The sequence below is a fragment of the Procambarus clarkii genome, chromosome 40, assembly GCF_040958095.1.
Source record: "Procambarus clarkii isolate CNS0578487 chromosome 40, FALCON_Pclarkii_2.0, whole genome shotgun sequence".
Classification (NCBI taxonomy): domain Eukaryota; kingdom Metazoa; phylum Arthropoda; class Malacostraca; order Decapoda; family Cambaridae; genus Procambarus; species Procambarus clarkii.
Genome location: NC_091189.1, coordinates 27,751,458 through 27,766,131, shown reverse-complemented (window position 1 = coordinate 27,766,131; position 14,674 = coordinate 27,751,458). Strand labels below are relative to the sequence as shown.

Below are 14,674 nucleotides of genomic sequence, written 5' to 3'. Positions count from 1 at the left end.
CGACTTCCTGCTCCAGCACGGCCTCATCCGGCCGAGCCAGGGCTCTTGGTGCTCGTCCTGCCTTTTGGTCCCCAAACCAGACGGCTCCTGGCGATTAAGCACCGACTATCTGCAGCTCAACAAGGTGACCATCGTGGATGCCTATCTGCTGCCCCTCCTAGAAGACTGCATTGACGAGATCGGAAACGCCATGTACGTCTCGAAATTCGACTTCTCAAGGGGTTATGATCAGATCTCGCTCACCGAACGTGCCAAGCAACTAACTGCGTTCGTAACACCCGATGGTGTCTTTGAGTATCAAGTGTTACCGTTCGGCTTGCGTAATGCCTCTGCCACGTTCCAGAGGCTAATGAACTCTCTGCTCGCTAATGTGCCAAATTGTCGGGCGTATTTAGATGACATTGTGTTGTTTGATAGTAATTGGACTGACCACATAGCTAGGTTATGCCAGTTGTTCACAGTTCTGAAAAGGGCAAACTTAACTCTAAATGCAAAAAAGTGTCATTTTGGCCAAGGCACAGTGACGTACCTCGGTTATGAAGTGGGCCAAGGAAAAGTGTTACCTCGGCAAGATAAAATCAGTGCCATTCTGCAGTATCCAGTGCTCCGGTCTAAAAAGGACGTTCAAAAGTTTATCAGTATGTGTGCGTACTACCAACACTTTTGTCAGAACTTTTCCAGTGTCGCCACTCCTCTCACGGACTTGTTGCCGAATTCCGTTAAATTTAAGTGGTCAACAGACTGTGCAGAGGCGTTTAAAAATTTGAAATTGATCTTAGCTTTCGCCCCAGTGCTCGCTAGTCCAAGGTTCGACCGACTGTTTAAAATTCATGTTGACGCATCTGACTCTGGTGCTGGTGCAGTGTTGTTGCAAACTGGGGATGATGAAGTGGACCACCCAGTATACATGGAAAGTATACATACATGAAATTTGACAAGGCACAACGCAATTATTCAGTGGTAGAAAAAGAGGCGTTGGCGCTTGTGTTAACATGTAAAAAGTTTGAAGTTTGCCTCACAGATAATATAGTGGAAGTGTACACGGACCATAACCCACTAGTGTTCTTAAACCAGATGAAGGTGAAAAATAAACGCATCCTCAGGTGGGCATTGTACCTACAGGACTTCAATCTTTCCATTACCCACCTACCTACCGGGCCGGCTAAACGTGATCGCCGACGCGCTGTCCGGGTTACCTGAGTAACATTCATCTGAGCCACAGGAAGCCATACACCAACTGTCATGCTTTAGTTATTTTTTTTTAGGTTCTCCTGTGACATTAAATATTCCGTGTCAAATTTATTTACTTCCCCATTTTTTTTTGTATGTGCTTTTTCTTTCAGAGAATTCCTTTGTGTGTTCTTTTTCTTTCAGAAAATTTATTTTTGTGTGCTTTTCCTTTCAGAGAATTCCTTTGTGCTTTTTCTTGCAGAGAAAGATGCCAGCCCTAAACGTCTGGCATCCAACGTTACGCAGACAGACGCTCTCTCTTATGATATAGATAGATGGTGGTTAAGTTAATTGATATACAGTTGGGAAGGAGAGGCAGTTTTTATTGAGTAAACATTTAGCATCCTTACATTGACATTTATAACCACTTTCTTGGGTGCTTAGCATTCTGAAATATAAACATGTAGCGGAAGTTTTTAGTTGTTGGACTTAAGGTCTATCAACCAGTAGAGGGTTATTACGCCCACCACAATAACAATACCTTAGTGACCAACCAGAGAGTATACTGCAGTCCTCAACATAGTCCAGAACTACAGAAAACTCTCAGTATATACAAACCGAGGAGGGGGGTATACCTCAGGTGTATATCTTTTACCGAATTTGTAGAAATACTGAACACCTTTCAATAGATATTAAACCATTTGGTTTAGAGGTTTGACCTTATGTATAGATGCTATAGCAACTGTGTTGCTTTGATATATACATCCTTTGTAAGCAATCTTATTAATGTTATTGAGTTCCTGCTATGTAACACCGGCTCTCTATGGAGGCTATAACATCTGCGGAGGATAGTCACGATGAGACAAGTTGATCGAGTTATGGTGGTTACATGTCTCTCATGTGGAAGTTGGGGTTGGTTCAGGCACCATGAGAGGAGTGTTGACACTGGCACCATGGGAGAGAGCCTGGCACCATGGGGGAGAGCCTGGCACCATGGGAGGAGGCCACCACTACACCCCCTGGCTGGTACAGAAGTGTAGACCCTCCCCAACACACGTCGCGTACCTGGTAAAGACATGGTTAAATTATGTTAACAACAGTCTATACGTCGTATTTTGTTACGGAAATGACCAATCCGTTACAAATGGGATGTTGTCGTGGGAACTGAAGCTTTGTTGACGTGTTCTGTGTTGACCTCCAGAACGGTCCACAGGTGTGTCACGGAAGGTCCACAGGTGTGTGTCACTGAAGGTCTACAGGTAAGTCACGGAAGGTCCACAGGTGTGTGTCACTGAAGGTCTACAGGTAAGTCACGGAAGGTCCACAGGTGTGTGTCACTGAAGGTCTACAGGTAAGTCACGGAAGGTCCACAGGTGTGTGTCACTGAAGGTCTACAGGTAAGTCACGGAAGGTCCACAGGTGTGTCACGGAAGGTCTACAGGTAAGTCACGGAAGGTCCACAGGTGTGTCACTGAAGGTCTACAGGTGTGTCACGGAAGGTCCACAGGTGTGTGTCACTGAAGGTCTACAGGTAAGTCACGGAAGGTCCACAGGTGTGTCACGGAAGGTCTACAGGTAAGTCACGGAAGGTCCACAGGTGTGTCACTGAAGGTCCACAGGTGTGTCACGGAAGGTCCACAGGTGTGTGTCACTGAAGGTCTACAGGTAAGTCACGGAAGGTCCACAGGTGTGTGTCACTGAAGGTCTACAGGTAAGTCACGGAAGGTCCACAGGTGTGTGTCACTGAAGGTCTACAGGTAAGTCACGGAAGGTCCACAGGTGTGTCACGGAAGGTCTACAGGTAAGTCACGGAAGGTCCACAGGTGTGTCACTGAAGGTCTACAGGTGTGTCACGGAAGGTCCACAGGTGTGTGTCACTGAAGGTCTACAGGTGTGTCACGGAAGGTCCACAGGTGTGTCACTGAAGGTCTACAGGTAAGTCACGGAAGGTCCACAGGTAAGTCACGGAAGGTCCACAGGTGTGTGTCACTGAAGGTCTACAGGTGTGTCACGGAAGGTCCACAGGTGTGTCACTGAAGGTCTACAGGTAAGTCACGGAAGGTCCACAGGTGTGTCACGGAAGGTCCACAGGTGTGTGTCACTGAAGGTCTACAGGTGTGTCACGGAAGGTCCACAGGTGTGTCACTGAAGGTCTACAGGTAAGTCACGGAAGGTCCACAGGTGTGTCACGGAAGGTCCACAGGTGTGTGTCACTGAAGGTCTACAGGTGTGTCACGGAAGGTCCACAGGTGTGTCACTGAAGGTCTACAGGTAAGTCACGGAAGGTCCACAGGTGTGTCACGGAAGGTCCACAGGTGTGTGTCACTGAAGGTCTACAGGTGTGTCACGGAAGGTCCACAGGTGTGTCACTGAAGGTCTACAGGTAAGTCACGGAAGGTCCACAGGTAAGTCACGGAAGGTCCACAGGTGTGTGTCACTGAAGGTCTACAGGTGTGTCACGGAAGGTCCACAGGTGTGTCACGGAAGGTCCACAGGTGTGTGTCACTGAAGGTCTACAGGTGTGTCACGGAAGGTCCACAGGTGTGTCACGGAAGGTCCACAGGTGTGTGTCACTGAAGGTCTACAGGTGTGTCACGGAAGGTCCACAGGTGTGTCACTGAAGGTCTACAGGTAAGTCACGGAAGGTCCACAGGTGTGTCACTGAAGGTCTACAGGTAAGTCACGGAAGGTCCACAGGTGTGTCACGGAAGGTCCACAGGTGTGTGTCACTGAAGGTCTACAGGTAAGTCACGGAAGATCCACAGGTGTGTCACGGAAGGTCCACAGGTGTGTGTCACTGAAGGTCTACAGGTGTGTGTCACGGAAGGTCTACAGGTGTGTGTCACGGAAGGTCCACAGGTGTGTATCACGGAAGGTCTACAGGTGTGTCACGGAAGGTCCACAGGTGTGTGTCACGGAAGGTCCACAGGTGTGTGTCACGGAAGGTCTACAGGTAAGTCACGGAAGGTCTACAGGTGTGTCACGGAAGGTCTACAGGTAAGTCACGGAAGGTCCACAGGTGTGTCACGGAAGGTCCACAGGTGTGTCACGGAAGGTCCACAGGTGTGTGTCACTGAAGGTCTACAGGTGTGTGTCACGGAAGGTCTACAGGTGTGTGTCACGGAAGGTCCACAGGTGTGTGTCACGGAAGGTCTACAGGTGTGTCACGGAAGGTCTACAGGTGTGTCACGGAAGGTCCACAGGTGTGTGTCACGGAAGGTCCACAGGTGTGTGTCATGGAAGGTCCACAGGTGTGTCACGGAAGGTCCACAGGTGTGTGTCACGGAATGTCCACAGGTGTGTGTCACGGAAGGTCCACAGGTGTGTCACGGAAGGTCTACAGGTGTGTCACGGAAGGTCTACAGGTGTGTCACGGAAGGTCCACAGGTGTGTGTCACAGAAGGTCTACAGGTGTGTCACGGAAGGTCTACAGGTGTGTCACGGAAGGTCCACAGGTGTGTGTCACGGAAGGTCCACAGGTGTGTGTCACGGAAGGTCCAAAGGTGTGTGTCACGGAAGGTCCACAGGTGTGTGTCACGGAAGGTCCACAGGTGTGTGTCACGGAAGGTCCACAGGTGTGTGTCACGGAAGGTCTACAGGTGTGTCACGGAAGGTCCACAGGTGTGTGTCACGGAAGGTCCACAGGTGTGTCACGGAAGGTTCACAGGTGTGTCACGGAAGGTCCACAGGTGTGTCGTGGGGGGCCGTGGTACCCACCTGAGGGCGTGGGGGGCCGTGGTACCCACCTGAGGGCGTGGGGGGCCATGGTACCCACCTGAGGGTGTGGGGGCCGTGGTACCCACCTGAGGGTGTGGGGGGCCGCGGTACCCACCTGAGGGCGTGGGGGGCCGCGGTACCCACCTGAGGGCGTGGGGGGCCGCGGTACCCACCTGAGGGCGTGGGGGGCCGCGGTACCCACCTGAGGGAGTGGGGGGCCGCGGTACCCGCAAAAGGGCGTGGGGGGCCGCGGTACCCACCTGAGGGCGTGGGGGGCCGTGGTACCCACCTGAGGGCGTGGGGGGCCGTGGTACCCACCTGAGGGCGTGGGGGGCCGCTGTACCCACCTGAGGGCGTGGGGGGCCGTGGTACCCACCTGAGGGCTTGGGGGGCCGTGGTACCCACCTGAGGGCGTGGGGGGCCGTGGTACCCACCTGAGGGCGTGGGGGGCCGCGGTACCCACCTGAGGGCGTGGGGGGCCGTGGTACCCACCTGAGGGCGTGGGGGGCCGCTGTACCCACCTGAGGGCGTGGGGGGCCGTGGTACCCACCTGAGGGCTTGGGGGGCCGTGGTACCCACCTGAGGGCGTGGAGGGCCGAGGTACCCACCTGAGGGTGTGGGGGGCCGCGGTACCCACCTGAGGGCGTGGGGGGCCGCGGTACCCACAAAAGGGCGTGGGGGCCGTGGTACCCACCTGAGGGCGTGGGGGGCCGTGGTACCCACCTGAGGGCTTGGGGGGCCGTGGTACCCACCTGAGGGCGTGGAGGGCCGAGGTACCCACCTGAGGGTGTGGGGGGCCGCGGTACCCACCTGAGGGCGTGGGGGCCGTGGTACCCACCTGAGGGTGTGGGGGGGCCGTGGTACCCACCTGAGGGTGTGGGAGGCCACGGTACCCACCTAAGAGCGTGGGGGGCCGCGGTACCCACCTGAGGGTGTGGGGGGCCGCGGTACCCACCTGTGGGCGTGGGGGGCCTCGGTACCCACAAAAGGGCGTGGGGGGCCGCAGTACCCACCTGAGGGCGTGGGGGGCCGTGGTACCCACCTGAGGGCGTGGGGGTGTAACAAACTAGGCTGTTGTAAGAATTATCCAGAGTGGTTTATCGACAAAAGAGGATGGGAAGCTGAGCCCGCATGGTGACCTGGGGACCTGACCCCCAGGGGAATTCGCGGTGGAAATAACCAACGCTTTGTTCATAGCTGCGTATAATGAATCATCCTATAGTATTCAGTAATTTAGAGAAATTAGCCTTTAGTCATTTTGTATTAAAATTGTATTGTATAATAGTACTGGGTACAATATCAAGAGTATTCTAATTATTGAGTTTAAGTCACCATCAGTGACGTCACGAATCAGATCTAACTTGCAAGGCGGAGTGACCGGCGGTCATAGGTCAGCAGGGTTGACAGGTCTACTATTTCTCAAAGTTCAATTATCCATTTTGGGGGATCGGGAACAGCTTTGCCGTTAGATGTTTGTGAAATCTAATTTCAGTAAAATAATTCAACCAGTCTGGATCAATTAAGTACAACAGAGGTTAATTGTTATAACTTAAACCTTGCTAGTAACTTGGTAGAACTTTGACTAGGCGGAAGGATACAATGTTCTAGTCTGGGCTAGGCCAGACGAGGACAGATTAGTGTGGTCACGGAAGCAGCTGGGAGAGGTCAAACATCTTACCTCTCCCCGAGACCAGCCCAACATCTTTAGCTGGTAAAACATAGAGGTATAGTTGCTATGGTTACTTATAGAGGTAGTCTCATTGCCAGTCAGGTCAAGTAGGGAGTGTTAAAGTGACAGGGAGTGAACATATTTAGATTTTGTTTTAGTTTTCTTTTAATAAATTAAATTTGTTAATATTTTGCATTTCATTATTTCCATGTGTTTTATGTGCTAACTTGTCCTGGTCACGTGGTCCACACGAGGCAGAGTTGTATTGGGCGCCGATTCTAACATCGAATCGGAATTATCATTACCGTGTAATTTATTCCACACTCAAGGTCATCGTATATAGTGGGGATCAAGCCCCTAGGTTGATTAATTAGCGTGATCGATCCAGACCTCGATCATTGCTCTTGTGTTACTGGTCTGGTGGTGGCGGCGTAGAGGCGACTCTAGGGTTTTGCTCAGAGCCTAGGTCACGTCATACTGGGTGTAGAATCCTAAAGTCGGTCAATCGTCTGAGGACCACGTGGCGTGGAGTTGGCTTTGGTAAAAGTTTTGGAGTCCCTTGGTAGAGAATAAAAAGTAAGAATACGGGTAGAGGGAGTAGAAGGAAGTGAAGTAAAGAGAGAAACCATAACCCGTGTTACAGGGGGCCGTGGTACCCACCTGAGGGCGTGGGGGCCGCGGTACCCACCTGAGGGTGTGGGGGGCCGCGGTACCCACCTGAGGGCGTGGGGGGCCGCGGTACCCACCTGAGGGTGTGGGGGGCCGTGGTACCCACCTGAGGGCGTGGGGGCCGTGGTACCCACCTGAGGGTGTGGGGGGCCGTGGTACCCACCTGAGGGTGTGGGGGGCCGCGGTACCCACCTGAGGGTGTGGGGGGCCGCGGTACCCACCTGAGGGAGTGGGGGGCCGCGGTACCCACAAAAGGGCGTGGGGGGCCGCAGTACCCACCTGAGGGCGTGGGGGGCCGTGGTACCCACCTGAGGGCGTGGGGGGCCGTGGTACCCACCTGAGGGCGTGGGGGGCCGTGGTACCCACCTGAGGGCGTGGGGGGCCGCGGTACCCACCTGAGGGTGTGGGGGGCCGCGGTACCCACCTGAGGGCGTGGGGGGCCGTGGTACCCACCTGAGGGCGTGGGGGGCCGTGGTACCCACCTGAGGGCGTGGGGGGCCGTGGTACCCACCTGAGGGCGTGGGGACCGTGGTACCCACCTGAGGGCGTGGGGGGCCGTGGTACCCACCTGAGGGTGTGGGGGGCCGTGGTACCCACCTGAGGGTGTGGGGGGCCGCGGTACCCATCTGAGGGTGTGGGGGGCCGTGGTACCCACCTGAGGGCGTGGGGGCCGTGGTACCCACCTGAGGGCGTGGGGGGCCGTGGTACCCACCTGAGGGCGTGGGGGGCCGCGGTACCCACCTGAGGGTGTGGGGGGCCGCGGTACCCACCTGAGGGCGTGGGGGGCCGTGGTACCCACCTGAGGGCGTGGGGGGCCGTGGTACCCACCTGAGGGCGTGGGGGGCCGTGGTACCCACCTGAGGGCGTGGGGGGCCGTGGTATCCACCTGAGGGCGTGGGGGGCCGTGGTACCCACCTGAGGGCGTGGGGGGCCGTGGTACCCACCTGAGGGTGTGGGGGGCCGTGGTACCCACCTGAGGGCGTGGGGGGCCGTGGTACCCACCTGAGGGCGTGGGGGCCGTGGTACCCACCTGAGGGCGTGGGGGGTCGTGGTACCCACCTGAGGGCGTGGGGGATGTAGGTGTTCTCGTGGATGCCAGTGAAGAGGTGGGCGTGGGGGCCACGGGCGTAGAGGACCACGTCCTCCCCGGCGTGGTTGGACTCCACCATGGGCACTGTCGCCGCTCCTACGTAGTGTGGGTCACCTGTGGGGGGAGACGTGGGTTACCTGAGGCCAGAGAAGGGGGCGGGGACGGACAACCATTTGCATGAATTATGGAATCAGTTGTAAAATTTCCCGTGCATGTTGGATACTCAGGAGAACTCAGAAACTCAGGAAACAAATCTTAACCCCCGGGGATAAGGGTGAATGGGAGGGGCTGCTGTAACTGTCAACTGTAGTCGACCGCTCTCCCCGTCCCATCTTCCCCTTGTTTTACTTTCCTCTTGCTCCTTGTTCGTCTCCCTCTCCTCTTGCCTCATCTCCCTCCTCCACCGACCATACACCAGGAGTCAAGAGTCCTTAGGTAGTGAGACAGTCTAGGCCCTAGCAGCGTCCCCTCTCCCTGCTGCCCGCTCCTTCCCTCTAATCCCCCCCTTCCCCTACACTCCGTGGTTCCCCTCTGATTGGCGAACCACCACTGATTGGTTCCCGTACCATAGCCATGGACAGTTTGGGGCAATAAAGCTGGCCGGTCATTATACCTTCCAACAAGGCTTGTTTTCCTGAGATGTCTGTGTGGGAACAAATGCAGGGCAGCGCCTGGCACTGATTGGCTGGATTAATGGGCCTACAGCCTGAACTTTGAAATGGTTGGCTATAGGCATATGGACCCTAGGAAGCTAAGATAGTTAGGTGGGTGGAGCCATTCTCCACTTGAAGGTTGTTGAACATAAAATTAATGAGTGTGTCGTGGGTGTCAACTTGGGGAGGTGGTCAGGACCAGGAGAGAGCCTACACCATCCGGGCTGGCTACACACAAGGTAATGTGCTGTCCTTGGTTATATATATTCACTGTTTACACCAACTGCCTTGTATAGGATTTATATTGCCTAGGATGTATTTACATGTCATGTTATCAATAAAGGTTCTTGTTAAGTGATATTTGGTGTTTAGCTAGTGACTTACTGTAGTCCTCGGTGGACGGGTCGGGACGGCTACCGTCCACCTCTCCACGGTAGCCCGGACCGTTGGTGTAGAGCAGAGTGGTGTAGGGAAGACCGTCCACGTCAGAGTAGTCCCCGAGGTCTGCAACCATTAGTTACCAGTGTCAAAGGATTAAAATAAGTAAATAAATCCACAAGTAGGGTTCTCATTTTTGTCAAGACCTCAGTAAATCAAGTCAAAAATTGATTGAGAGCGATATTACTACACGTTCTACGTACATAGTGCTCAACCCAGCCTCCAGAAGCAATAGTACTTACACCAACTATTGGTGGAATGTACAAAAATGGACTGTTGTACTCCCAAAAATGTTTGCAAGTTGTACTATTGGAATACCACAAAGAGCCTGGTAAAGTTTGGAACAATAAATATATAACCTTAACCTATCCTGTCTTAATAATTGTGTAACTAGCGTCAAAATATTGTTATTTGCTTAGTTAAACGAACTAGAGGGTTCAGTTCCTGAACCGATCATGTGCCTCTGTAACCCTTTACACCACCGCCCCCGGGATGGGTATGGGGTGCATAATAAAGAAAAAAAATAAAAAATTGATTGTCCTAGGCCTAAATAGTCCATCCTAGGCCAAATATATACGCCTTCTTAGGCTTAATTAAGTACACATATGTACTATACAAGGCTTAGGAAAGTTTAGGTTCGTTTATTGCCTTCTCTCTTGGGTCCTCTACAACATTAATAATACACAATGTGTTTTTTATATTTGGGCACAACAGTTATTTTTGTACGTAGCGTCAATAGTTCGTATAAGTACTATCATTTGTGGACGACAAGCGCTAAGGTTAGCAGTGTAGTTGAACTGTAAAACACTCAATCACCTCGTGTGGGTGAGTGTTCCATTACCAACTACACTATGATATGTGTGAGAGTATAGTGAGGCAGTGGGAAGGGATCGAACTCTCGTCCCTGGACTCTATACTCACGCACTACCCACTCAACTACGGTGAGCTTTAAAAGTATTTAAACCAAAAGTAATTATCAAAAGAAGGCACAAGACACTGAAAGGCTACAAGCCAATATTAATAAAGTCTTCGACTGGGCAACGGAAAATAAAATGATGTTTAACAGTGATAAGTTTCATGTTCCAAGTAGAAATTAAGAAAAACTAAATACAGGGTACAGGCCACTGTAACCAACTCACAGGAGGACGTCAACATGTAAAAGATCTGGGAATTATGATGTCTGACGACCTGACATAGTGAACATAACCGAGGAAATATAGCGGCGGCCAGGAAAATGATAGGATGGATTATGAGAACGTTCAAAGCCAGAGATCACACAGCAATGTAATACTATTTAAATCACTGGTGTTGTCCCGTCTTGAGTATTGCTCGGTACTCACTTCCCCTTTCAGAGCAGGAGAGATCTGTGAATTAGAGGTAATATAGAGAACATATACGGCAAGCATAGACACGATAAAACATCTAAATAATTAGGACCGTCTCAAAGTTGTCAAAATGTACTCCCCGGAAAGGTGAGTGTTTTAGTAGGCCGCCGTGGAGGAGTGTGTGGTAATGGCCATTAGCTACACTCTCCGTACTCGCAGCGTTACCATCCATCTCATCAATCCGTTCTGATTCCCGCTATCATGAATTGCTGTCAGAATCCAATCTGCATGAGTGTGGAAGATTAATGTGGGATGTGAGACAAGAAAGAGTGTATCAGCATGTGGTCACCACAGAAGCAATGAGACTACCTCGTGTATCATCAGTGATCGTCACCATCCACAGTCACCCGTCACTTTATGACTACAATACCTCACTACGAGGCAATAGGGAAGGTTTTCCAGTGGTTGTGGAATCCTCCTGTGGTAATTAAGGACGTTACGTCCACTTGGTTGGGCATTGATGTTCCCGCCTCACCGTGTCACCATGATCTCACCTCACCGTGTCACCATTATCTCGCCTCACCGTGTCACCATTATCTCGCCTCACCGTGTCACCATTATGTCGCCTCATAACCAGGTGAGGAGCAAGTTAAGTCATCTTCAGACTGCTGCAGTATTATTATGCGTAAGAATGAGGTGGTGTAACTGAGGGAACTGAGTGACTGGCCTAACGTGACTACTCATACTGATGTTGGTGCTGAAGCTGGTGGACTGACGTCAAGTTAGGTTCTGGCTGACGAACGTTGTCCGTCAGCCATTACGATGTCCTATTAGCACCTGATTAGGTGAAGGAAGGGAACCCGCGGGAGACTCACCTGTAAGGAACGACCACAGTATATTGGAGGGAATTGTTGTGAACAAGTCATTACTGTGTGTAAGTAATACAGCCGGGAGCACACTCACGGTCGATGGGAGTAATGTGTGTTAACTGGTTCACTTCAATATATACCATTCTCTGTAACATTCTTCCATGCATGTATTACCTCATGACAGGAGACACCAGTAATTCCAGAAGTAGCGGGTGATCGGTAGTGATAACCTGTGTATGTAATTACTGTGTGGATATTAATAACTGTCTTATTGATTAATACCCGTGTGATTATTAATTACTGTTGTGTTGGTTATTGACTGTGGGCTGTGTTAGTGATTAGCACTGAGAGGAGTAACTTGTTTTACTGTGTTTTGCTTGTCTGCACGATAAGGTCTTGGTGTAAACTTTAATTGGAAATTAAGCATTCAGTGAGAAGTTAATTAGGGGGTAATTAACGCCACGAAGGGAATTCACATTGTTTGATGAGAGTTGTCGTGAGCGGCAGTATTGAGTTAACGTAATTCGTTCTGGGTTAATTATCTGTCCGCGTGACAGTAATTAATTAACGTGTGACATCAAATTAAATTTGGTGTGAGACTTCATGACCTACCCTATATATTGCACTATGCATTCGAGGAGCTCAACGACCTGGTGGATAAAGATTCCAATTGTTTTAGTATCCTGGCGGCTGTTCTCGTCTAAGTATTTTAGTTTAGAGTATTAAGCAGCGGTGGCACTTACCGTGCTGGGTTATGCACACCTTTCTGAGTGAGGACATTTGTATTGGTGCCCAAACCCTGTCATGGGAATACCAGAAAATCTCACAGAGACCATAAAGGTGTCAATAATATATACATAGAAGATAGTGGAGGGCCAGGTACCAAATTTGCACAGTAGAATGGCAACATACTGGAGTGAGCGATATTAAAATACAGAATAGAACCAGTGAGTTGAGGTGCCATTAACATTTTACCACTGAGTTGGTCAATAAACCAGGTCTGCCACTGACCTGGTCAATAAACCAGGTCTGCCACTGACCTGGTCAATAAACCAGGTCTGCCACTGACCTGGTCAATAAACCAGGTCTGCCACTTACCTGGTCAATACACTAGCTCTCCCGCTGATCTGGTCAATACACTAGCTCTCCCGCTGACCTGGTCAATACACTAGCTCTCCCGCTGATCTGGTCAATACACTAGCTCTCCCGCTGACAGGTCAATACCATTGATGTTGAGAGACTCACCCAAGACATCAGAGCCTCTCTCCTGGTAACCATTGATGACCAACGGTTGGGCATGGTCAGCCGTGACAATGATGAGGGTGTCCTGGGGGTCCGTCAGGCCCACGGCCGTCTCTATGGCTTTCTCGAACTCGATGGCCTCCTCCAGGGCGGACCTGTACTCGTTGAGGTGGTGCGCCCTGTCGATGTTGCCTCCTGCAGGACCAGCACCGTTAACATCTCTTGCACAGTGACAGGTTAAGTAATAATTGTAATTACGAAGCAATAAGCTGCTTATCTTAAGATACTAACAAGGTTAGGTAAGGTCGGTGTTTTCTATGAAGCTTTTTAAGGGTATCTATTATGTTTAGTATATCACCTATGCACTTATTAAATAAGTCAATATTGACTTTACGAATTTGCGAGAACGGGTTGCACAGTGACATCATGCTCACGCCATGGATCAAACAGAAAATCAGTAGGAGCCGTGAGAAGGATTCGAACCCGGGCACTTGGTGGGCTTGGGAGTACCAAATGTGCGGCTTCGAATGCTCCTCATTGCTCCTACTCATTTTCTGAGTATGTCACTGTTAATGTCATATTCACTGAGGAAATATTGAGGCCGTAGAGTGGGATCGAACCCGTATATCTCGGTCAGGATTCATGAAGCATCTCCGCAACCATTTATGAAACTTGTACATCTTTCCTCAATCATGGCTGATGTGTTTACATGTATTAAACAGTTTACGAGCGTGTGAACTTTACAACCCAGGGTTATTATTCTTATAAACAACCTCGTACTGATTACCAGCTCATAATCTGTTTAATAAATGTAAACAAAGCCCCCGTGATGGAAACAAGATGTAGAGGTTTCGTTAGTGGTTGAGTAAATGGTTCATATATCCTGGCTGTGAACTGCTCAGGCACATGCACTACCGACTAAGCCATGATGGGCGTACAAGTACCCGGGTATGGCATCATATACTATATTTGTTGACCTTCTTCATCACTTATTATTATTATTATATTATATTAGGTATTTATTATGACAATACAAAGAAAACACAAAATTTTCTGTTCCATTACACTTGTGAAGCATTAAGTATACACCCGGGAGAGAGAACATGTTCAAGTGGAACCACACAGTGAGCGTGTAGCATGGTGGGGACCACACAGTGTGTAGCATGGTGGGGACCACACAGTGTGTAGCATGGTGGGGACCACACAGTGTGTAGCATGGTGGGAACCACACAGCGTGTAGCATGGTGGGGACCACACAGTGTGTAGCATGGTGGGGACCACACAGTGTGTAGCATGGTGGGGACCACACAGTGTGTAGCATGGTGGGAACCACACAGTGTGTAGCATGGTGGGAACCACACAGTGTGTAGCATGGTGGGAACCACACAGTGTGTAGCATGGTGGGGACCACACAGTGTGTAGCATGGTGGGGACCACACAGTGTGTAGCATGGTGGGAACCACACAGTGTGTAGCATGGTGGGAACCACACACTGAGCGTGTAGCATGGTGGGAACCACACAGTGTGTAGCATGGTGGGAACCACACAGTGTGTAGCATGGTGGGGACCACACAGTGTGTAGCATGGTGGGGACCACACAGTGTGTAGCATGGTGGGGACCACACAGTGTGTAGCATGGTGGGAACCACACAGTGTGTAGCATGGTGGGAACCACACAGTGTGTAGCATGGTGGGAACCACACAGTGTGTAGCATGGTGGGGACCACACAGTGTGTAGCATGGTGGGGACCACACAGTGTGTAGCATGGTGGGGACCACACAGTGTGTAGCATGGTGGGGACCACACAGTGTGTAGCATGGTGGGGACCACA

The 14,674-nt window shown here is 51.1% G+C and overlaps 1 protein-coding gene across 2 annotated transcripts in view; it reads right to left on the bottom strand.

Annotated features, from left to right (window-relative positions):
• Positions 1 to 1,532: 1,532 nt before the first annotated feature.
• The window catches only part of LOC123758014 (alkaline phosphatase), a 47,307-nt gene continuing 34,165 nt past the window's right edge, over positions 1,533 to 14,674 (bottom strand). For both annotated transcript variants that reach the window (XM_045742142.2, XM_045742141.2), the window contains 4 exons: positions 12,846 to 13,037; positions 9,353 to 9,472; positions 8,285 to 8,429; positions 1,533 to 2,235 (listed from right to left, as the gene is read on the bottom strand). In XM_045742142.2, the coding sequence (XP_045598098.1) occupies positions 2,181 to 2,235; positions 8,285 to 8,429; positions 9,353 to 9,472; positions 12,846 to 13,037 (512 nt within the window). In that variant the 3' untranslated portion in view covers positions 1,533 to 2,180. The remainder of the gene's footprint in view (positions 2,236 to 8,284; positions 8,430 to 9,352; positions 9,473 to 12,845; positions 13,038 to 14,674) is intronic.